Here is a 26,049-nt window from a genome sequence, read left to right on the forward strand (position 1 = left end):
GTGATTGCACATATGGGTTTCATTGCATACATGTGCACTGCTATGGACATGTGTGAACTTGTCACATATGATATTCACATGCAGTTTGTACCTGCAGTGGGCAGCAAAGTGGGTGGTGGAGAAAGAAAATCAGAATTGCTTACAGGATTGTGTTGGAACAGGCCCCAAATTTGTTGCCATATTACTAGTGGGCCATGGCTCAGTGGTAGAACACCTGCTTATTTGCTGAAGGTTCCTGGTTCAGTCCCTGAAATCTCTAGTACAAGATTAAATCAGGTAGCAGAAGTTGGGAAAGATGTTCTCTATGTGACACCTTGAAGAGCCACTACCAGTCATAATGAACAATACTGAACTTGATGGATAGTTCAGTATAAGGTAGCTTTATGGTGGTCATACGTACTTACGGCTTTCATTAAGTAGAACTCATGTAAAGCAATGGCACTCTGATGTTGCTAACAGTCCAGTGTCAAGGGAAGAATAGCTTTATACAGCAGATGGTGTGAACCATCCATTAACAACCTGGGTACACATCTGACAAACCAGTCCTCATGGTGGTCTGTGAGGCCATGTCACTGAGCCTCTTTAAGGGAGTCCACCGATATTTGTCCTTCTGTGTTCCCTTCCTACCATCCAAGTGCCAGTGAAGGAAAGCAGCCTCAGTATGCCTGACTCGACTGCAAACAAACACTGGCCTTTCACACAGAGAGAGAAAAAACCCCTCTATTTATACACCAGGCAGAGACCGGAGAGTAGATATTTCTGTTCCATCTGTACTGGCCGCCCTCCCCCTCCCTCCAAATGGCTGGAAGATGATAATTTCTTGGCTGATAGTACAGTCAAGTAACATGGCTACAGGATGCACTGCTCCCCTCTCTCCCACCAGACAAACACTGTAGCCCTTACTGGATAGTGGGGATTTGGTTCCATGAAATGCATTGTGAGTCTGGGGGATACAATACGTGACATAGCCTTGAATCACTTCAACTTGCTATCATTCTCTTGAGGAAATCACCGTAGAAAACAGAATTCCCTCCCATCTCCCAGAATTCCCTTCAGCAAAAATGAAGTTCATTTAGTTTCTGTGAATGTTCTTGGAAAAGAATGAAAGAAAGTATGTCTTTTGTTAGCAAGGAGAAACAGGATTCTAATATTAAAGCTTTAAAATACAGATATGCCAGGTACTTGGTCAGATGGTATCTGGAAAGGACAGTAATAACTGTAGACTTTAAAAGAATGGCTTCTAATGGAGGTAAGTAAATAGCTTATAGTAAATAGTCTTTAAACTACCACTAGCCTCCTGTTTTATTTTATTAATATTAAAGTTGGATCCAACCCACAGAATACAAAAACGCATCCATTTAAATACATCAAAAATGACAAATACTGTATAAAAGATAGAGGATATTTTTATGGATACATCAGTAGCAACAGAATATAACAAAAAGTTAAAGGGAGGAATAATATGAAAATCATTTAAAGAAAATGGAAAAAAGAGTAAAGAAAAAACAGTGAGAAACTACAAAGTAAGGCATACAGAAGAGTGAGAAGGACTCAGAGGTAAAAGAAGCATATAAATTCAAAGTCTGCACTTCCAATATTTATTACTTACAGTTATGTATTTCTTTTTAGGGCCATTGGCTATATCATGTCTACATTATTCTACCCAATCATTACCTTCATTCTTATTGCAATCTGCATTTCCTACTGGGCCGTGACTGCTGTGTATCCTTCTTTTAGTCAAAAAGTGTATGTACCTCAGATTTTCTCATGCACCCAGTTCAGTGCTTTAGTACTAAACTAGAAGAGTAGTAAGAGCCCAGCATGCTTCTGTAGAAGCTAAAGTACATGGGTAGCGGGGGGAAATCCTCTGTACTTCAGGAGGTGCAGGTTTTGCTGCTGTTTTTATCCTTAGTGGTTGTGCTGTTCTTTACTGCAACGTGACAAGGAACCAGTGTGATACTGTATGGCTTGTGGAGATAACACCAAAAGATCCATACGAATTTCACCTTCCATTCACCTCTTAAGATTTTGCAGTGCATTCATAACTACTGAAACATATTCACTTCTTCTTAGACTTCCTTACTCTGTCACTGAATGTCTGGCAAGACCTGGTTATCTTGTTTCAGTGATGAATTTTTATGCAGACCGTAAAGAAACCCCCCTTTTTTTATTGCCAAAACTTCTTTGCATTTGGATACAGGTATAAGCTTCCTAGATGATAAGCACCAGTAGATTTTTCGCTGCATCAAATGATCATCTAGAGATGTGGGGTTTTTTTATTGGTCTGCCCGTATCTTTTCCTGTGGTGTCCATATATGAGGTCATTAAATCATATTGTTTCTTTTTCCATGCTTACTACAAGAAGAAACTTGTTATCAAGCAAAAGGTTAACAATGTTTTAGTCTCCTGGTGAACTTCTTGCAGGCATAGCAAACTGCTCTTATTAGTGCCAAGTTCCTTTTGGTGTGTGTCTGTATTTGGAAGGCAATACAGAAGTCTGTAATTCTGTTTCCTACTTAACCCAATTAAAACAAGCTTTCTGGCTACATCAGGAGAACCAGTGTACAAAGTCATGGCTAATCAAACCCTGTGCAAATATGCAAATCTGACTTGTTACCCAGAGGTAAGCATGCTTAATATTTCCCTGCAAACGGCTCTTTAATGTATTATAAATCTGCAAAACTAGTTTAAAATGTTTGTAATTTTATCCTTTATTTCTATTCTTTTCTTTAAAATATTTGTATGTTGCCTTTTCTGTTTAGACTCAAAGTGGCTAGCAATGCAGCAAGTTACAAACACATAAAAACAAAATAACAATACATCACCATAGAGAAACAACACTCAGAATAGAAACACACAGCCAGATCTGCGTTGTGTAGGATAAGCAACACACATTATTATTCATTGAATAATTTTATTAGTATCTTCTTTTGCAAGAAAGCTCTTAAAACACTTGTGTCTAGTTACTGCCAGTAATGAGGTACTGAGCAACCCAGACCACTGGTGCTTGTCTGTATGTCAATTCGTAAGACGTTTTATATAAAATAAATTAATTGCATTTTCAGAATCAAGATTTAAGTTAAAGAGAATGTTTGAGTGATTAAGAATTGTACTAAGATATTGGATACCAACATTATTTTTATATCTGATAATTACAATATCTTTCTTGCCAACAAACAGACTTTCAACACAACGAATGTGACCAAGCTGTGTCCAGGGGCCCAGTGTACATTTGCTTTCTATGGTGGAGAAAGCCTATACCACAGATACATCTTTGTCTTTCAGTTCTGCAATATATTTGTATTTCTCTGGCTAGTAAATTTTGCAATTGCATTGGGTCAATGTACCCTTGCAGGTGCCTTTGCCTCTTACTATTGGGCCTTTAGAAAACCTGCAGACATTCCACCATGTCCACTGTTTGCTTCATTTGGACGAGCAATACGGTAAGTTAAAGAATAGTTTAAATTTGCATTTGTTTCTGCCCTTAGAAGTGGGCTTCTGCTTTACTGGGAAAAGCAGATTTTATAGTCAAGATAGTTACAAAGTCTAATTCACAATGCATGCATATTCCTGTGGTCATGATAGTTGTTATAAGGGCAGTCAGGTGTTAGACATCTTCCCCTTTGCTGTTTTATGTTGGATAGGTTTTATTTGTATTTATTTATTTTAATTATAGCCTGCTTTATTCACTGAGGCCATTTATGCAGGGTCGATTTTGATTCTCGCTCAAAGCTCCTTTTTTAAATCCAACCTTTAAAACACCTATTCACGGTCCTAATGCAAGAGAAGAAAGTCAAACAAATTCCACACACCCCCACTCGCCTGCTCGTTCATTTTTTCGTTTGCATAGCCATTAGCAATCGCCGTTTGCATAGCTAACCCACAGCTGTGATTCCTCATGCTTCCTTGAGTGGATGCTTCGAGGTGGGGACGGAGCAAATACAAAAGGTCAAGTTAAAGGAGCTCTTAAGAAATGCAAAGCAAGTATGTGCTGGCTTCACAGTGACTTCTGGAATGATGGCTCAGCGTGAATAACTAAAAATAAATAAATATGCGGGGCACTTCAGCCTGGAATGTGCTGCTAATTACCAAGCATAAATGGCCTGAGACTCAAGGTGGATTACAGAATATAAAAAGATGAAACTAAACACCATAAGATAATCAGCAAACAGTGCACTAGGAATAGTATTACAGAATTAGAAAACAATGTGAACAATAGCGTTACCAGGTCCCTCTTCACGGGGTTTGGAGAGGGGAGGGGCTTCAATGTCATAGAGTCCAATTGCCAAAGTTGCCATTTTCTCCAGGGGAACTGATCTCTATCAGTTGGAGGTCAGTTGTAATAGTGGGAGATCTCCAGCTACTACCTGGCAGTTGGCATCCCTAGTGAACAATAAAGTGTCTAAGGCAAAGTATACTATGAACAATGCCGGAAACAGAATTGCAAAGGTAGAAGACAGTGCAGTAAAAGCAAGATGATAACTACAATAACTGTTAAAATAGACTTTTAACCTTACCAAGCTGTCTCAAAATACTAATAAAAATTGTAAGTACAAATACTTTGTATATGTATTTCAGTATACCAAGATGAGTTAGCATTTTGCAATCTGTGGTTATATTTGGGAAATTATCTCAGACATTTCTCATAAAGTAACAATTATTGAGCTTTACCATTTCATTTTCTACTAGATATCATACAGGCTCCCTAGCATTTGGCTCCTTAATTCTTGCAGTAGTCCAACTGATTCGAGTAATCCTGGAATACTTGGACCACAAACTGAAAGGTGAGTATCCATAACATTGTACATTCTCTCTTTCCTTTTGGAAGATAGTATTTTGGTTAAGAAAAGCTTACAACCCTATCTTGGGCTCATATGAACTAGCATAACTCTCATTCATATGAAACAGGTGTGAGCTAAAAGCCATTGTTTACTTTTAGAGATGGGAACAACTATGCCTCTTGCACCATGAATGGTTCTGATGTTTGGAAGAGATTAACACTTGTGTGGTAATTGATGGTTTACTGTTTCCTCTCATGAACAGTTAAGGGTGTCCATATTTCATGGTGTTGCATCTCTGGAACAGCAGGAAATTAACTGAAGGATTTAGATGTATTTTATGCTTCAAAAAGACCAGGTGTGACACAGCATGGGAAAAACTAGTGCCAACATCATTTCTGAATTGTGTGATTACACCAAGAGCCACAAAGAGCTGCAGGGCAAATCCAGTGGTTCGCTTTTGCATTGTGGTACAGTTGAAATAGTGATCGCTGTAGCACGTCATGGATTGCATACATTGTGTAATCAGTAAGCAGGCAGTCAGTGACTACCAAACACACTCAAAAGCCCAGGTGGGATTGAAATTTAAGTCAGTATGGATTAAGTCCTACGTGTTACTAACTTTTCATTATCAGATATGTTCACTTTTCTTTTATGCAGGGTCACAGAATGTATTTGCTAAGTTCTTGCTTTGCTGCTTCAAATGCTGTTTTTGGTGCTTGGAAAAATTCCTTAAGTTTATCAACAGAAATGCCTACATCATGGTATGTATTTTCACTGTATTTTCCTGTAAACTGTAGTGTCATAGCACATTGTTTCGTAATCTGCAATTTTCCAAGTTAGCCTCATGTAGAATGCATTTTTCTGATCTATGCTTGATCTAGGCTTCAGTCAGGGGCACATTTTGAAGTTCCATAGGAGAGTTTAATTATTGATAAAGCACAGAACAATTTGAACATGTTTAAACTTAGTATTCATTTATTTTAAGCAACTTTATATACTACGTATTATGCTTAAACTTACCAAAAATGTAACTGATTGTCACAGGACATCTTGAAACTATTCCATATGTCAACTATAATTCTGGTTTATTTAAGACAATGTGAATTCATTTACTGCTTGGCTCCCTGGAAAGAATATATACTAATACTTTTCAATAGAAGGTTCATACAAATGGCTTTGAGGTTTATAAGGAAAAAATACATGTCTTTGACAGCTTATAGAAAATAACTAATATGGGCAGGGCAAGTTGGATATGTTATCCATAAGCAGTAAACAATATGGTACCATACATCTTTGTCCTGGGTTCACTGATATCATCCTTGTTAATTCATATAAGCTCTGGTCTCCAAACTAAGGCTCTTTCTCATAAACAAGTTAACTGCTCTTGATGTTTTGCAGATTGCAATATATGGTAAAAACTTCTGTGCATCAGCAAAGGAAGCTTTCTTTCTGCTCATGAGAAACGTGGTTAGGTAAGGGGACATGCCTTCCATTTATCTGAATAACACCATGCCATTCCATGACACTTTACAAAATTATTGGACTTATAATTGCACATTGATGACACCTAACCCCAGTACTTCAGTCACTTTCATTCAGTGGTGTCATATATTAAAGAGCATGAGTGAGAGAACAGAACCCTGTGACATTCCACAGGACAAATAAATAGGTACTGGATCTCTGCTCTCAGCTCAGCCTCAAGTCAGAATGGATGTGAGAGATTTTGACAGCAGAAAAAAAAAAACCTTTCAAAAATATCACAGCTAAGAGCCAACTTAATATAAATGACAGGGTCAGATTTAGATATTATCAAGCCATGAACCCTTTTAAACCATTGAGCTGAATGAGATTCTGCTGACTCAATGAAGGCAGAGAAGAAAGCTTTCTTCACCAACGTAACTGCCATCTCATAGGCCTGAAAATGGGCTCTATTGCATGCTTTGTCGGATTCATCTCAAGTTTTCCACCAGCACTGCTGTAGTTATCTTCCAGTCTGCTTTTTCATGTGTTGGGCCTGTCACAAACCAACACAGACCCATGGTTGTAAAGCCAGCCATTAAGTCCTGAGCTTGACTAAACAAGGTCAATAATCTTCAGGGTCTTTGGCACCAACTCTGAGACCACTTCTGTCAGATGAGCGAAGGACCCTACTGGTAAACTAGTCAGATAGTACAGTAGCAGGATTCGTAATCTGTTCCTAGTGCCCAATACAAGGTACATATAATCAAAGCTGGCCTCTGTCTGCACCAGATATCTAGTGATGGAAAAAGACTTGTGGAAAATAAATGCTACTCCACCCACCCCATTCTCCAGTTTGAGGATGGTGAATGACCCAGGTGGTGCCAGTTGTACCAAGCTGATCATATCCACTTGCTTCTTATACAAGAGGTCAGATACTATAGAGATCTTATTTTTCATTGACCTGGCATTGAACGCCACCAAGGTTGAAGTGGAGCCATCTGAGAGAGCCTCACCACCCACATTTTCCCAAATGGAACTGAGATTAGATATGCAGTGAGGTCCATCATGTCTTCCTGTGTCTTTCTGCGCCAACACTCCTCCATCCATCATACCTTCCCATCCTGTGCACCACTTCAATCAAAGAAGGAAAATCACATATAATAGAAGACAGCTAGTACCAACTTCTTGGTACTGAACTCCAAAACTACTATTTTCAGGGCTTGATTGATTGATTTAATTCATTTGTACCCTGCCTTTCTCCCCAATGGGTACCCAAAGTGTCTTACATAATTATCTTCTCCATTTTATCCTCACAACAACCCTGTGAGGTAGATTAGGCTGAGAGTGTGTGACTGGTCCAAGGTCACCCAGCTAGCTTCCATGGCACAAGTGGGGATTTGAACCTGGGTCTCTCAGATACTAGTCTGACACTCTTAACCACTACGTCACATTGGCTCTCATGAGTCTGCTACCTCCCAATCCCAAGTGATATACAAACCATAGGGGCCTGCCAGTCACCAGAGTTCTCCACTGGGGATGCTCTATTTATTGATCAATAGAACATCCAAGCTGGTCCCCCCTGGACTCTCAGACCACAATAAAGTTCTCTGCCCGCACCAACTGCATTTAGGCCCTGAGCAATATCCCCTTTTGTGCATCAAAGCTATCTGCTGCCAGTTAACTCGTGTCCATTCAGGCTAACAAGTTTTGTTGTATTCTCTCTTCAGTTTTTTTAGGCATTACATAGACTGCAAAGGCAAGGACCATATCACTATTGTGTTCTGTACAGCACCCTTGCAGAATAAATGTTAATAGTGGTAGTCTGTAAGGCAGTAACATCCACCCTTTTCTGAAGAAGTGAGCTGTGACTCACGAAAGCTCATACCCTGCTAGAAATGTTGTTAGTCTTTAAGGAACTACTGGACTCTTGCTCTTTTCCATTACCACAGACAGACTAACACGGCTTCCCATCGTGATCTATCCCTTTTTTATTTGTTATCACACATTTTTGCCAAGGACCAAAGAGTAGTTTTCTAGCCCCTCACTGACTTTGTGAAATAATAAGAGAGAATGGCTTACTCAGCCCCTTGCCTCACTTTGTGTTGTGGGGGAAACTTCTATTTGATTCTCAAAGTATAACTATCTAGTTGCTTTTGGTAGAGCTTGTCCATTATCACACTGAAACTTTGTGTTACATTGATTCCCAAATAGCATTAGAATGGGACATTTCAAACTAATTTCACATGGAAGTTTTTCAGTAATTTTAATTCTGGTTGAAAGCAGAATTGCTCCACCTTTTGGAAAGGAAGGTTGTTGCAATAAGTATTTATCTTTCAATGCACAGAGTTGCCGTGCTGGATAAAGTGACAGACTTCTTACTATTCCTGGGGAAAATTCTTGTTGCTGGAAGTGTGGGTAAGTCAATAAATTCTTTTAGTGTAATGTTTTCAACTTGGTCCAGGTAAACAGAGAAAAGATTTGACAGAGATCTCCCTCGTTTGTGCACAATTAATGAATTCTAACACAGACCCTGCAGCCTTTCATAACTTGAGCTTTGCTTAGGTAAATCATTACATGACAACTTCATTATCGCAGTGTCTGTCCAGGTGTTCATTAATCAGATAAACAAAGAAGTATTTAGATGGTGTTGCACTGATATATATCTAAACAGGGCATGCAGCGAATTCAGACAAGAATTAACTAAGGATAAGGTGGAACTACACCTAACAGAAGCATTTTCCATACAGAATCAAGTGCTAATGCATTGATTTTCAACTTAAAATAACCACACAGTCTTTTTTTCTGTAATTTATTGTTACGGCCATTGGCCAGCATAAGCCCAGTAATTTTAACTTATTTTCCCCAGCTGGATTCCAAGACCAGAAATAAGACAAACCAGGGAAATATGCTTTTGAGAGGGGCAGTTGCAGGTGTTAATCTCTGGGTAGGGAAAAGTTAAGCACTCTCCTTATTTTCACTAAACTCCGCTGTAAATGCTCCCCCTACACTCACACATTTGTAAGTTGGAGACATGGGTTTGCTGAGACAGCGTATAATTTCTACCCTTATCTATGTTTCAGTAATGAAGAAGACTCCTGTGTCTGTTGGATTAGGACCAAAGAGACCTCTTTTGTTTCTTTCAGTGCTGTATATAGAGCTTTATGTGTTAGTTTCACTTCTTTGCTGAGAATGCATACTGCTTTTCCCAGATTGCAAGTGATAATTTATCTATAAGCAGTAGCATACACTAAAAATAAGAGCAGTAAAGTGTCAAACAGGTGTGGCTGCAGAAACAAATAGAGTCTCAGAGAACTTCTGAGCAGATTTGTAAAGAGATACACACAGGTGTACCCCCCAATTGCGGATTTTAAGTTACACACAGAACACACAACACCTCAAGCTATTGAATTCTGCACCTGAAGGTGCAATTTTTACTGAAGGTTATGCATTGAACTCACACTATAGAGGCTTACAAGTCTTGTTTCATCCAGATGTTCAGGTGCAATGTGAAGCATTTGTTTCAAGCATGGAACTAGCCTTGTAAGTTCCTTGCATACTGAAAGCTGCAAAGCCTGTATGCATTGTGTGTGTGTGGAGTGCCGTCAAGTCGCAGCTGACTTATGGCGACCCCTTTTGGGGTTTTCATGGCAAGAGACTAGCAGAGGTGGTTTGCCAGTGCCTTCCTCTGCACAGCAACCCTGGTCTTCCTTGGTGGTCTCCCATCCAAATACTAACCAGGGCTGACCCTGCTTAGCTTCTGAGATATGACGAGGTCAGGCTAGCCTGGGCCATCCAGGTCAGGGTCCTGTATGCATTACCCATTTCAGAATTATGTGTTTGGGATGGATTTTAACTTTCTCCCTTCTAAAGTTTTTCATCCAGATCTAATTAGGAAACATCTGTCCTTAAATGTATTGGGAATTATACTTGCAAGTAAGTTCTGTAAATGTTATTCCAATGCACTAACTCAGTGGTTGCCAAACCTTTTTCACTTGCATACCTCTTGGCAGCCCATTTCCATAAATTGTACCCCGCATATTACCAAGATGTTTGTAATTAATATAGTTTGTTATTTCAAATGCCTTTCCCCACCATTATTCAATTTTTTCCTACATACCCCTAAATGTCTTGGTTTGTTGGGAACCACTGCACTAACTGAACACTAGCTAGCATTATTCAGAGTGGTGAGCTGGATTTGTTCACCTCAGCTACTCCCTTCCCACTGAATAGCTGATTGTTAACTGGGGCTGCTGCCGTGTTGAATTAAAAGATAAGTATCTTCTAAAGATCTTTGGACTGGAACCTGCCAACGTGAACTCCTGGCACCAGTGCATTCCTTCAGCATTGCATCAACATGAGCCTTCTCTCCTAGCAGAAGAACCTCTTGCCACAATGGAATGCTCCTTGCCCTAGAGAAAACATGCCGGTGCCTGCAGAGTTGACTTAAACCAATATGTCTCTTTTTGTATATATACTTCTTTTTGCATATGTTCTTTAAACTGATGCTATCTCCTGATTTTGATTGACTATCCCATCTATGATGTATTATTTGTTGTTACTACACAAATGTTATTTTCTAGCTGGAAAAGTAAACCTTAAAACCTTGAACCTTAAAATAGTGAAATTAATGGATGTTTTCCTTGTGCTTAAGGAAAGATACCTTGAGCTTATTAATTTACATTCCTTTCCATTCCTGCTTAGCACAGATGTTAACATGAATTAATATCTCAATTTATCATTGAACATGTTGAGTCCAATGTATGGAAATAGTTAAACGTGTTCTCCAAGAGACAAACTAAATTAGTTATTTTTTTAATGCAGTTTGCGTTTTTATCTCTGTTTTAACCTTACATCTAATTGCATCATTTTTATTTAGAAAAAACATTCTGATTTATAACATAAAACAATTGATTAAAATCTTCTTGTTGCATAAACAGCTCACATATATAATTAATATAAATATCAATTTTGTCACAGTGCAAATACTAGGAATAATTCATGTCAGGATTTGTTACTCTGAAAATCCTATTTAGATTACAGCTTGTTACAGTGTTTTCCCCTCGATTACGAGGACTCCTTCACTTGTTACATTTTAAGAATTCTTGCAGGTCATTCATATGCCTGAGAATACATGCATCTTTCAAATGAAAGATGGATATATTTTTGAGAATTCTACACTGGTTACTAGTTTGTTTCAATTCAAGGTGCCAGTTGTCACCTTTAAAGCCCTTCTTGGTCCAGGATCCACATACCTGCAGAACTGGCTCCTTCCATATCAACTCATGCAGCAGCTTTGCACCTCTGACCAACACCAAATGGGTTGGATCCAGTGGTACATTTCTGCTATTGGTAATAGAAAGGAGGGCAAGTTTCACTGATATCCACTACAGACCTCTGACAGCCATTATGCTGTCCTGAGGGGTCCCTTGTCTTCAGGAATATTTTGGGGAGTATTTGGGCTGCAGAGGGACAGAGAAGTGAGAAAGTCTTCTTCCACTGATGAACATGCCCTCTGTCAGCAGAAATTACCACTAGATCTAACCCATTTCTTATTTCTTAATGCAGTGTTGCTAGATTGCAAGATTGTAAAGTTTTTTCCAGTGGCTGCTGTTTTCTATAGAACAGCCTTTCTGAAACTGTTAGGAAGGCTTCTGCCTTGCTGAGCTTCCACAAGCTGTGTAAGGCAGAGTTATTAGAAGGCCTTTGACAATGACATTTTTTTTTTTGATGACAGCTATATGTGTTTGTTCTTATGGATTTTTAATTGTATATTGTTTCATTATCATTGTAACCCACCTTAAGTCCTGTTCTGGAGAAATGCAGGTTAAAAGGTTTTATTTATTTTTTTTAAAAAAACAGTATACACAGTCTGAAGCTAGGTAGTGGATTTAATAATTGAGAATGTTTGCGTGTATTTTCATATACTAGAGCATCTTGCATGAGTCATCTCAGGTTTTTAAAATACCGTGGGAGATACAGCCTTCAAAATGTGGTACTAAATCATCAACATCACATAGCCTTTCCTTTTCCCTCTTGTAGGTGTTCTAGCCTTCTTTTTCTTCACGCATAGGATACCAGTATTCACACAAGAAGCCCCATCTCTGAATTATTATTGGGTACCTCTCCTGGTAAGGATATTTTATTAAGATTTAACCACGAGCTGGTTCTCATACTTCAGAATCTCCAACAGAAAGCAAATAATTTATTTTGTACAGATCTGTGTATATAGATGGGCTGTAGAAATGAGGCTGCAAGGTCCCTGTAGAATGTTCATTGCCTCTGGGCAGAAGTATTGAAATGAGTCAAATATTTGGTTTGGTTTTAAATTCTTAAGCAGTGGTTTCCAAATAGTGAGCCATGTTGCTGATTGGCAGAAGTCTCGTGCTAGGTAAAAAGACTACGGAATATGACTTCTGTGCCTGAATGTATACATGCAAACGTCTATTAAATTAATCCGTTTTAAAATGTAGGAAAGTTCTAATCGGAAAGTTCTCCTGAGCATCATCTTAAATTAAACTTGATATATCTATTATGATTTCCATGTTCAAATATACATCCTAGTTTCAGCTGTGTACACAATTCTAATGCATGGTCTCTAGATGATGCTTATTCTCCTAATTGTTGCATGGGATCTAGATATATGCCCTCCTATTGGGAATATTGTATTTTCTTAGGATTCAGATCATAACATGACACTGCTGAGGAAAGCATAGTTCTTTCCTTAGTTAGTGGGCTATTGCAAATCACATGTAGTTTGGAATGTGGTTATGCCATGGGCATCTGCTGACCAGGTTGCTGGTAGCAACCTACATGGCCCCTCCTGTGCTCAGCTTCCTTAAGAGCTAAAATAAACTTGTCCCAAGCAACTCCTCGGTCAGTTTCATCTCCTGACAGCTTTTGCCTGGATTGGCCATAAAGCTGAAGCTAAGAAAGGGCTTCTCTAAACTTGATTGAGATCCAGTCAGTTCTTGTTCGAGTCCTGCAGGCTGAATCCTTTACCACTTGTGTGCTGGAGACCACATCACCTGACCTTTTATAAAGAATAGACTGCAGCATGCCTGTCTCCTGAGCTCCCCCCCACAGAACTAAATGCAGTAACAACTAAACACCTTGTTATCTTTGAACTAGGACTTGTAGAATTATTCCATATAAACAAAAAAGTGGCAGGGCACTGTTTCTACAGGTCATATGAATAACTGAATTTTCCTAGTGACACTAAAGCCATGCCACTGTCCATTACTGTGGTTCTGCCCCTGCATTCTACTCCATTTCCCTAAGTTTCAGTTGCCAGCTCTTTCAAAGAGAGAGAGCACCAACAAACCTCAAGAAGATGGCGAAAGATAGTGATTAGTCATCCACTTTAACTGGAAGGAAGATGACAGTGCAGTGAGACTGGTGGTGATATAGCAATTCTAGAAAATGTCCAGAATTGAGCTTTGAGTAGTATATAGGATCTAAATTTTCTCATGATTTGAAATAATTATCTTTGTGTATTATCTTTATGAAAGTGCATAAACTACCATATGTGTTCTCCTTGTTTTCAGACAGTCATTATCGGCTCTTACCTAGTTGCACATGGATTCTTCAGTGTCTATGCAATGTGTGTTGATACGCTCTTCCTCTGCTTTTGTAAGTATCACTTCTCAGTTCTTTTAATGATGACATGCAAATAAAGAGCCACTTGGTCAGTTTCCCAAGAGTTTCCTTTGCTGCTTCTGTTGTTGCACAATCTGCTCCATCGTGGCCTTCACTGCATGGGTGCATTCTGAAGTACATCCACATCAGATGTGGCTTCAGTGATTCAGCCAGTGAAATGTTCACTGGAATAGTAGGCCCTTAGGGGGAGTACCTGTTTTATAATAAGTACTAACTGACTTCTGAATATTCTACAGTTGTACAATGACATTTAACTTAGATGAGTTTAGATGCTGTACTTTGTTGTCAAAAATAATAGAGTTGCCATTTTAATGTTGGATTCACTTAAAATCCCATGTATTGTCTGCCAAGATACTATTCCACAATAGTGAAAAGTTTAACATACTTCTTAGTCCTTGAGGTAAACTGAGCCAGGGAGTACTGTGGTTTATCCTAAGACCATGTTTTTAATTGCCAGTTTAGTTAGTTAATTTCTGCCTTAAACAGACCCTCCAGGTTCCTAACAAAATCTAGGAATCATAAAATATGATTGTTAATACTCAGCCCCGGAAATTATGTTGCTATAATAAAGATGAAAAGCCCACAAAATATCTGGAGTTTGTCCATATCATTTGAATAAACTCACCTGTTCAGAATATTAACCATACTCTCAAAAATGCTCAAAGCAGCATACAACTAGAGACTTCAGAACACAAACAAAATAAAATAACTAAAACTTAAAGTAGACCCAGCAGTATGGTAGTTTTTATCCTGAGGCTTAAGTGAGGCATGCCAGGTCAGCTGTTTCATTGATGTTTTGTTATGGCCTAATCTGGTGTTGAGCGACCTCACTTTTAATTGTGATGGTATAACTAATAAGATCATTGAGGGTTCTAAGCTATGGGAAGAACTGGAATGGAGAACAGGCTCTCTTTCTCCTTACATCTCACCACCATCTTTCCCTGTATCCTATACAGAACCAATAGGAGATTCCCCCCTCCATATCACAGTAGTCTGCGTACAGAAGACCAGCCAGTGGATAAGTACATACATTTCCTCCACCCAAAGTAATCAAAACAAACAAAAAACACTCCACACAGTCAACAAATAATACACTCACAGTTAGCCCTTATTTAACTGCTCATTCGCCTTAGAGTTTCCATAGTCCCACAGCATGCTTTTCCAGTGTGTCTTTATCCCTTGCTTGCTAGTCTGCGACAAAGTCAGCAAGAAGCCATCCAAAATGCTTTGCAACCCATACCCAATTGCCATTTTTGTTCAACTGGCCTTTTCTACAATGGAATTAGGAATGCTCAATGCATATATAAAGTGTGATTCAAAAAGGGCAACAGGCTTACTACTAAGTTAAAAAACAATACAGTAAAAACTATCTAGAACATTTTCACCGACATTAAAACTCCAACTAAAGCTATCACTGTAAAAGCACCATCCTGAACAATTTTGTTTTACACATTCTACAGAATGATAGTAGCGTAGGTGCCTTCTTAACCTTGTTTGGCAGGACGTTCCACCCGATGGGAGCCACAACAGAGAATGATCGGGCATGGGTAGTTGTTGATTTTACCAGCTTGCAGCATGGCACATTCAAAAGACTTTGTTCAGATGAGTAGAACTGTCATGCTAGAGCATATTGGGAGAAAAAGTCCTGCAGATATGTGGTTCCCAGGCTATTAGAGTTTATATAAATAGTAGCCAACCAGCACAAGGAACTGAACTCTGAAACTAATCAGTAATCAGTGAAGTGCCTGCAGAATAGATGTAATCCACCTAGCATCTGATAGTAGTCAAGTTGCAATGTACTGTACCAGCTGAAGTAATATGAATTGTCTTAAAGGGCAGTTCCATGTAGAACACATTACAGTAGTCTAGTATCAAGGTGAATATGCTAAATGAAGATGGAAGAAGGCATTTTTCACAGCTGAATTAATGTGTTGGCCAGGTATAACCCCTAAATTCTTAACTAAGTCAGCCAGAATGTCTTCTTAGTAAATTGTCCACCATTTCCCCCAAGCAGTGCTTCCTGATATTAGCCAGTTTGACCTCTTGTGGCAAAGCTAAAAAACAGACTACAAAACCCAAGAAATAATAATGGTATTTTTAATGAAGCACAGAATAGCCATAGAAACACAATATTATGCCCAGTGACTTTTCTGTGCCCAGTGACTTTTCTGAAGACCCCCAAAGAATTACCTTCACTGAAAACCAGTCATCACATTTAGGGGGCTTCAGTAGAAAATCTAGCTGTACTAAGCACAAGAATAATTGCTCTTACTTAGCATGTTGCATGTGCAGAGGAATTAACCACAACGTGAATATTGTGCATCTCGTGGTGACACAAAGAGAGAGAGATTAGTGCTTTTGTGGCACTCTGCAAGGACTTAACACTAAAGCTCGGTTCTGCCGTACCAGGATTTCTGATATTAACTCTTTCCCTTTCTTTGAATCCCTCTCCTTTGATTTGATTTGTTTTTGGCTGCTTGCTGCTTTGCCTCCTTTTTGACCACTTCCTATTCAGGTGAAGACTTGGAAAGGAATGACGGATCTACAGCAAAACCCTACTACATGTCAGCCAGTCTTCACCGAATTCTGGGGAAGAAGGAGCTGAGTCCTAAGAAGTTAATGGGATAATGTTTAAAAAAATTCTCATGAACATGGCAGTGGTGTCGATTTTAAGGAAGGGGAGAAATGAGATGCATATAATTGAGAGAAAACATTTTTAAAGTGTAAATTATGCTTCTGGCTAATTAATTATTGGAGGTTTTTTCTTTGTACTCTCTTTAAAAAATGAACAAACGGGCAGCATTTAGACTAAACCTTTAACAGCTGTGAAACAAGGCCGCATAGTTTTTATAGAGTGCCTATGAAAAATGTAAATGTGAAACATTTTTTATCATTAGCTCTTAGCGTTTTAATAACTTTTCTAACTCAAGATTTTGCTGTTTGAAATGACAGCCATTTTGATAACTTTTTATAGGCGTATATTTGTAAAGGATATTCAGGCATTTTTTGAAAGCACTACGGTGTATCCTAATTAGCCATAAAAAACAGATCAAGACTATAGGTAACCAGCAGGTAGTCTAAATTTGTAATTATGGTGCTATGGCTGTATTTTTACGGTACATGCTGGTTGACAGCTATTTAAAACTGTGATTAAAAATGTATTACTGATTCCCTATGAAAAGGGTACACTGCTATGTCAGCCACCTCTACCACAAACTGAATATGTTGCAGAAAAAGACATTAGTATCATACTGGTTCATCACAAAGAAGGTGATGAAAAGAGTACAGCTAATTGTTAAAATTACTGAGAACAGAGTCAAATTATTAATGATAAACCACTTAAGAAGAGTCCTGTGCCAGAGATATCAGTTTAGGGAGAATGGACTTACTCAATCTGATGCAATAAAAAATCTGCATAATGTTTGCTTGGTATTATCTGCTACTGGTTAGATGTTAAGTTCCACATAGTAAATCTGTTTGAACCTGGCTTATAACACCAAATTTGGTTTATTATTTTAAACATTCAGAATTAAGAACCTGCTTGTAAAGACCACAAAACATTGGGTTGGATCCTATAGTTGGATGAAAAGAAGGCTTTCCTGTCCCTTCACACAGCATCCTTTTGTGACCCCTGAAAAGGCATTTCTTAGGGTCAGGGTGCCCCTTGGACAAAAAGCCACATGGCAGAGGGATTGCAGGAAACGTGGGGAATCCGCAACATTTCTCCTGTTGCAACTTGTACCAGCAGAAAGCTTGGTAGAGAAAGCATAGCAAGGTGTGCTGTAAGAGTCAGAGTGTTAGACTGGGATCTGGGACACCCAGGTTCAAATCCCTGCTGCGCCACAGAAGCTCACCTGAAGACTAAGCTAAGGGTGGTGATTGTGAGGATAAGTTGGAGAAGAGAATGAAGTGATGAGTGACTTTGGGTCCCGACTGCGGTGATTCCTACTGGTACAAAAGCCTGACTTTTTAATTTTTTAAAAAAATGATTGAGCAAAAAGACAACTCTGTTAGCTCAAAATCCCCCAATTGGAACCTTCAAAAAATTTACCTCAGGTAAATAGTTAGAACATTACACAAACATTGCACAGTCATAGATTTTAAGCGGAATAAAATGGTGCCGTCTTTGTGCTAGCTGTAGCTGTTGGATGAGCCACCAGGCACATCTGCTGGGCAGCCTTCAGTAGACCTACCAGAGTGTCTGGTAGATTTTTGTTGCAATTTTACAAATTCAGTTGCAATTTTACAAATACTTGAACAGAAGCCAGTTCAATTGAAATAACTGGAGTTTTTCCACATACATTTATTTTGAATGGGAGTGTTTTGTGTTCTGGGACCTTTGAGAAAACTTCAGACCCAAAATATATTTAAAAGTTTGGTATACACTCAAGTGAAATTGCATATTTTAAGATGTGAGTTCTTGTCAGGTGAATGTAATGGAAGCATTTAATAGTAATAATAATAAGAAGAAGAGTTGGTTTTTATATGCCAACTTTCTCTACCTTTTAAGGAGAATCCAACCGGCTTACAATCTTTTTCCTTTCCTCTCCCCACATCTGACACCTTGTGAGGTTGGTGGGGCTGGGAGAGTTCAGAGAGAACTGTGACTAGCCCAAGGTCACCCAGCTAGCTTTATGTGTAGGAGTGGGAAAACCAACCTGGGTGAGGACATGATAGAAACAATACAAACGATCATTGAATTAATAGGTTTTAGGGTACCGATTTTTTGGTAACAGATTTCTGGGTTAACATCTTAACTAAATAACCAGCACACTACAGGTGATAGCAATGCCATCCATTCTTAGAAAATGCCAAAACATACTGGACCCTACTCCAGCTTGAGATAGAAGCTAGTGGCTCTGGAAGCTGATGGCTCTCCCATCCCATCAGCAGGGCTTAACTGAGTGACGAGATGCATTGGCCAGGAATGCAGATAGGAGGTTTCTTATAGTAGATTTCTTTTTCTGGATTGTGCCAGTAGGATTCAATCCAGCACTAAGTTTAAGTACATTCTTAGACATAAATGCACCTAATTATGCTGGTTTGTGTCCTTCAGGCAAGCTTCTGTTGATATCAGTGATCACTCCCATTGACCTCAATGCAAAAGAATTAGTCTGATCATAAGAATTGATGCTCCACTATATAAATATTTTGGATTGGATGTTCCAGCAGCTACACCAGGAATATATCCCAGAACATACCATTAGCAGTAATCTTTAGGATCCATGTCAAGTGTCACTGACCAATGTTTTTGAAGAGAACATGGTGCAGCCGTTTTATTAATTAATTGAGCAACTGAGAAAACTGTGAAAATGTAAAGCAATAGCACTGAAATTTGGCAGTAATTCATCATACAATAAATTTGTTGAAAGAGTAAACTTGGTAGAAAAGCAAAAATCCTGAATATCTTTCTCAGAAATGAGCATTAATGTGCAAACTAAGTAATAATTTATTTTTGAAAGACAAATACTTTTCAACTTGATTGTGTTTCTTAATCCTTGGGCCAAAATTCAGCTGTTTATTATAAATGTTGGTTTTATGTGTAATGTGCTTTAACATAAAGCTAAAGCTTAATAAAATGCACTTTGTCGCTTTAGAGAAGACGAGTATTGGACGGATCATTTTATGGTGCGATGATAAATTTTAAATAGGCTTTGATCCTGCATTCATTCAAGCCATGGGTAAGACTAATGTCCCTTTGGATGAACTGGTGCAGCATCTGGCCCAAATAATGACAAAGGGCTGATTATATTATTACAACTGTGTTTACACTATAGTAAATGCCAAAACATCCATTATTAAAAATATACTGAGGCTGTTTTGCAGAAAAGGGCCAGAAGATGGCAGGATTGCTTTCATATTGTATTGGTTTGATCATTTGCTTTCTGCCATTCTTCCTCCTAGTGGAAGATTTAGAAACTCAGGATGGCTCTGCTGAAAGACCTTATTACATGAGTAAATCTCTGCTGAAGATTCTGAACAAGCAGAATGGGCCAGCCAAGAAACAGTAGAGAATGCCCACTCTCCTAACCACACAATTGTGTTTGGTTCAATGCATTGTTTCTTCAATACAGTGTTAATGGTCGGCTTTTATTTGCGCATGTTTTATACCAAAGCTATTGTACACGTGAAGCCATCAAAATTTGTGATGACATTGTTTTCTAAAATTTTAGCAAAAAAGGGAGCATTTTTATACTGAGAGTTTCTTTTTGTTTTATTTTAATTCTTGTTGCTTGGATATTTTGGAGTGAAGGAGTGTGTTTAACATGCTGGCTTTTTATTTTTTAAAAAATAATATGTGAAATGTTTTACTATTGCAAGTCTAGGACAGATTTCAGAAAACACAATGTGAGGGTTTCTTGAGAAAGCAGTTACTTTCCCTGTCCATACGTCATAGAATACACAAATGTCTCTTGATTCTGTTAATAGTCTGGTCAGTCCTTTTGCCTGTACAGCTGTGTGCTCTATGATCAAGTGCCTTACTGGCTATTGGTATTAACTAGCTTATGTTTTGAAGTTTACAAGCACCATTTGAACCACAAAGCAACCATTGCTTGATAAAAATAAATGAATAAAACTCTTTGTTTACTTGAAATGTATGGATACAAAATCAATTATTTTGCCGTTATGCAAAATACGTTCAGTATCTGCCATTTCCTAATGTTTGACTATAATGTGCTTGAAAAATAAAGCAGTAGAGAATAATACACTTTATAGCCTTGTAAGATTGTTTGGGTTTTGTGTGTTTAGCTTTATCTGTGGCTAATTTATGGTACAATGAATTTTTAAAAAAAATCAAGGCCTAGGTTTACAACTCTCATTTTAGTTAGAGTAAGTATCCACGTAGACTGAGATGGGGCTCTAATATGCTATTTCCCTTCATATCCATTCACCTCTCTCAAAGCCTTGATGCTGCCCTGTTCACAGTCTACAGTGACCTTCCATGTCAACAGGGGATGCAATCCACATGTGGGAAAAGATATGCAAAATGCTGAGCAAAGTGGTACCTTGTTTTCTTTTAGCACTTCATGAGAAGCTGTGTTTAAACCAAGAGACTAGAAGAGCTGCCAGCGTTTCAGCCTTCTCTGCCTTTAACAGTGTCTTGGCCTGCCACAAACATTAGCAGATGATAGTGTTTATCTGTATGAAATGAAAAGCTTCATGTCCAGATTTCTGCAGAGCAAATTTCTACTGAAGATGCAACTGAATTGGCAGGCCTTCAGTTGGTACCCTTCCTAAGTCTCAGCCACAGACTCATATACGATTGGGCTTTCTCTTTAAAGATCTTGTAAAATGTTTGCAGGATATTTATTTTCTCTTTGCACAGATGATAAAGCTATTCTGTGGGTACAGGAGTGAATGTTACAGCACCCGTGGCAACTAAGCCCTGATAGCACTTTCCCCCTAAACATAGTGAATCTTTTGTTGTGGAGACATCTTTACATATACCGCAGTAAATGTAACTAACCACAGTAAATTATGAATGTGGTATGTGAATGTTCCTAACTGCAACTGATAACAGTGGTACACCAAGAGAGTTATAGGTACAGTCAGAAAGTGCTCCTGTGGTCTGGCGAATCAGGCTGCAAGTTTTGAATTGTTTTATTCAGATTAGTTTCCAGTGATGTCCCAGTAGAGTCGACCAGGCTTCTCTAGAAAAAAAATGCTTTCAGAGCTGCAGCTTCATACCCCAATCCCAAACACGTTCACTTGGCAATAAATCTCTCTTATTTCAGTGGATCTTACTTCCAAGTGAGAGTGCTTAAGATCACAGAATTGAGAGAAGTTGGCTTTGTTAAAGTCATTCACTTGGACCATGGTTTAATTTTAGGGTCCACCTACAAAGATTTGTGCCAGTGCAGAACAGGATATGTTAGTTAACTGATGAGAGAGGGACTGGTTGAACTCCTGTGTAAAGTATTTGTTTCTTGTTAACCATTATAAAGTGGATCCTTCATTTTGAAGACTATTTACTATTAGGAAGAGATTATTTTATAAAAAGACTCAGTTTTCTAACTTGTGAAACAGACTATTACTTTCCTTGCAAAGTGTTGACAAGTTGCACTTCACAATAACAAAATGAAGGACATAATGGCTTTTCAGAATTTGAGATGTATTACTAACAGCACTACTATGGATCACTAATGCAATCAATGTAAAAAGAGTCCACTGGCACCCCAAATATGTACTGATAAATTGCATAGTGGCAAATGAAAGAGACCTTGTTGTCAGTTGCCTATAGTCACATTTCTAATTTAAATGTGATATTTAAACGTGTTTGGTTTTTCTTTTTCCTGTGCCCAAAACCAAATTAACATGAGCACATGGCTGTCTAAGCTCTAAAATAGTTTTTGCTTCTGCTGTGCAGAAATACTAGGAACATATTGTTGAAAATATCTTTTCAGAACTAAAACATTTAATATTTAACATGATTGTTAATTGTTTTACAGCTCTTGGGGTTTTTTCTAATAAAGCTTTAGATACAAAAGGATGTATTTTGTATTTATTCTGCATATTCTCTAAAGCAGGCTTTGTGTCACTTGCCTTCCAGGTAGACCCTTGTTTCCATTGGTTAATTGAAGCACAAAATCAGCTTGACTGATTGAGGTTGTAATTTGATGTCTAGGGGAGCTGCAGCCCTGAGCCTCCCTGCCCTTGCAATGGGTCTGGCAAGGAGAAGGATGGTGGCACCTAGCTTTGCCCTGTTGGCCTGGGCATGGTATGGCTGGTGAGGATGAGTACAAGCATGGTGGTGTCCAGTTAAACATAAGAACGGCCATGCTGGATCAGACCAAGGTCCATCAAGTCCACCAGTCTGTTCACACAGTGGCCAACCAGGTTCCTCTAGGAAACCCACAAACAAGACAACTACAGCAGCATTGTCCTGCCTGTGTTCCAAAGCACCTAATATAATAGACATGCTCCACTGATCCTGGAGAGAATAGGTATGCATCATAACTAGTATCCATTTTGACTAGTAGCCATGAATACCCCTCTCCTCCTTGAATATGTCCACTCCCCTATTAAAGCCTTCCAAGTTGGCAGCCATCACCACATCCTGGGGCGGGGAGTTCCACAATTTCACTATGTGTTGCATGAAGAAATACTTCCTTTTACCAGTTTTGAATCTCTCACCTTCCAGCTTCAGCAGATGACCCCTCATTCTAGTATTATGAGGAAGAAAAGCTTCTCTCTGTCCACCCTCTCCATACCATGCATAATTTTATAGACCTCTATTATGTCTCCCCTTAACTGCCTTCTTTCCAAGATAAACAGCCCTAAGCACTTTAACTGCTCCTCATAGGGCAGTTGCTCTAGTCCCCTGATCTTTTCAGTTGCTCTTTTCTGCATAAGGTTTCACCTTATGCTGGCATGGGCACAGTGCAGGTGGCTAGGAGGAGTTCAACAGCTGCTGTGTTCTTCCCCCTGGTCTCACCATGCCCAGTCCAGCAAGAAGGAGCATAGATGCAGTAGTGCCTGGCTTCACCCTGCCAGCCTGAGCATGGTATGGCTAGCAAGGAAAATAATGTTAGCACCTGGCTTCACCCTATGCCTGCCCCAACACACCTGGGCCAGCTTTTCAGCCTTCTTCTAGTAGAGGGAGAGGGATGTGTGGCCTTTTCACAGGGTTATTTTGGTCTCCCAGTCTGGTCCTGCATTCATCAGTCAGTGGCATTCATCATGCTAGCACACATTTAGAATTTACTGAATCGAACTGCCATTTCCAGGGGCAGTGTGAGAATGTGCAATATATTTGCAATCCAATTTAGAACATTCAGTTAACATGAATATGCTCAACTTTGGGATGAGGCAGGACTGCTGAGAAACCACATGACTCCAAACAAAAATTTCTCCTTCCACAATTCACCCAGATAAAAACTAAACCTCATATAAAAGTAAATCAATGGCTTGGCCAGCTACTTGAACCAAAAGGGAGACCAGGCCCCCCCAAACTGTCACCCTTAGAACTACCCTCCAGGTAATTATGGCGTCAGACATAATTGGTGTCACACACACACACACACACACCACCAAGGCAACCAAATAAAGTATCTCGTGTAATTTTCTTTTTCAGTCAGTTTGGGCAGATGACAGAAGAGGACAGGGACAGCTCCATAAAAGAGAACATGTTTTTTTCTTTTGTTTGAAGTTGTTGCACACAAGGTGCAATCTAATTGCAATTCAAGCAAAGGAGCATCTGCACACCTCTGGTTTAGATGTAATAAGCCTTGTGACTGAGCTCCTTCAGTGTGATATTATCTTGCAGTGACACAGATGAAAACAGCATTGAAGTATTCGGGGAAGATACCATTTCTTTCCCTGTGCACTGCTATCTGCTCATAATTCTAACTAGATCTACATTGTAAAGGTAGAGAAATTATTTCTTTGTTCTGCGAGGCACCTGGCATACATCTGACCATTCTAATAATTATTATCAACAGTAACAGAATACATGATATATGCTTACAGCACAATATAATCCATCACCTCTAAATTGAAATGCTGAAAAAAGATCTTTATAATTCATCATTTCAGACTGAGGGAAAGAATGCATTTGTAATCTAAAAACTAGGGTAAAAGGTTGCCAAGAGTGCAAGACCTTTAATGTTCACCCCATATGCACAAGTTGTTTTTAATTAAATTGGGATTTCTTAAGCTTCTCCAGCATTTCTTGCATCACATGCAGCCTCTCAGGTTATTGATTATTGTGTCTCTTTTCATTCATAAGACATAACTTATTGCAAACCTGCTTTCCTTCTCCTTTTTTTTAGGCATGCTCATAAACAGACTTTCTGTGATTGATGTGTTTTATGTATCACATAGTTTTCCTTACTTTCATATTGTATTTAAATCTAGCATTGGCTGTGGGCCATAGAAATCTTAATCCATCTCAATGAATTTTAAAACCGAGGCTCATTCTCCCTGTCTCCATCTAGGTATCCCGATTGCCAGACTTGGTGTCATGTTCCTATAGCAGTCAGTTCTCTGGTTTAAAGGCAGGCCATTCTAATTATCCAACCAACCCGTAAAGGGAGTGGGGAGAAATACTACTAAAAATAGCAGTCCATGTCCCCTAGGTAAAAAGTCAACAACTGTGACGCACAAGGGAAGACTACAAGAGCCTAGTATGCCATGGGACAAGGCTCTCCTGTCTGGGAAAATTGCTTGGGCAATGTGAACAGCAGCAAGGTGGTAGAATTGTGCTGCAGGCTGGAGTAAATAGGGATGCCACCAGAAAAGCACCAGAAAGAAGCAACTTGTTGGGTTTGGGGGGCATCAGTTAGGCAGACTGGAGAAGGCTGTTCACTCATGTTGACTTTTCAGCTGGGCCAGTCTCAAGGAGGATGCCTCCAGTCTCTCCTGAACTAAATTAAACTGGGGTTGAGAATTGCATCATGCCAATCTGAAGTTAATTGAGTTGATTTGCACTGAAACTGAGATAGATTCCTGGGATATTTCCCTGAGGTGTTGGGGAGTGGGTGATTCGTGGTGCAACAGAGAGCTGCAAACTGCTCCCACATCTGCTACCAACCTCGCTTCTCCCAAGATGCTCCAGCTGTCTCTGCTCATTGTTCTAGCTGTCCCATACATGTGTTAACGGAGGTTATGCAACAAGCAAATGGAGGTTATGCCACTGTTGGAACAGCTGAGGTGTGTGGATGTGTATTTGGAAGGGGTGGCGTTGCCCCTCCCTGACACTGAAGTCACAGACATGACAGGCTGCTTTTGCTGCTAATTCAACTGTGTATCTAAGTGCCATTCCTTTACTTTCCCCCACAATCATCAACAAGAGCCATTTATTTGCAAAGTATAAAAAGCAAAAGCAACCTGTCACAGTGAAGAGCTTTTCTCCAGTAAACCAAAATTCTTGATTGGAACTAATAAATCTTTCACTTCTCCCAGAAGGAAGATGCAACATGGAATGAGACAGCATAATATATCTGCAGCACTTTCACTTTCTTCTTGCCCTGAACTTGACCACGTGCCACCTGCACATTCATTGCTGTTTTGCATTAGAAAAACCACTCTGTAAGTGCATCAGTCCACAGAGCTGGCAGATGACTCGTTTTTTGGGGGATACAGGAATGGAGGAGGGAGAAAGAAAAGTGTTGTTTTATGCACTAGGCCGCAATGTTGTTTCTGGTTGCCG

General features: G+C 39.2%; 1 protein-coding gene across 1 annotated transcript in view; it reads left to right on the forward strand.

Annotated features, from left to right (window-relative positions):
- The window catches only part of SLC44A5 (solute carrier family 44 member 5), a 198,255-nt gene extending 181,660 nt beyond the window's left edge, over window positions 1-16,595 (forward strand). The window contains exons 13-22 of the mRNA XM_056844755.1: window positions 1,630-1,722; window positions 2,536-2,623; window positions 3,181-3,443; window positions 4,690-4,784; window positions 5,439-5,542; window positions 6,180-6,253; window positions 8,587-8,657; window positions 12,282-12,370; window positions 13,787-13,871; window positions 16,414-16,595. Of these exons, the coding sequence (XP_056700733.1) occupies window positions 1,630-1,722; window positions 2,536-2,623; window positions 3,181-3,443; window positions 4,690-4,784; window positions 5,439-5,542; window positions 6,180-6,253; window positions 8,587-8,657; window positions 12,282-12,370; window positions 13,787-13,871; window positions 16,414-16,526 (1,075 nt within the window). The 3' untranslated portion in view covers window positions 16,527-16,595. The remainder of the gene's footprint in view (window positions 1-1,629; window positions 1,723-2,535; window positions 2,624-3,180; window positions 3,444-4,689; window positions 4,785-5,438; window positions 5,543-6,179; window positions 6,254-8,586; window positions 8,658-12,281; window positions 12,371-13,786; window positions 13,872-16,413) is intronic.
- Window positions 16,596-26,049: the final 9,454 nt, after the last annotated feature.

This window comes from Euleptes europaea, chromosome 2 (assembly GCF_029931775.1).
Source record: "Euleptes europaea isolate rEulEur1 chromosome 2, rEulEur1.hap1, whole genome shotgun sequence".
Lineage (NCBI taxonomy): Eukaryota > Metazoa > Chordata > Lepidosauria > Squamata > Sphaerodactylidae > Euleptes > Euleptes europaea.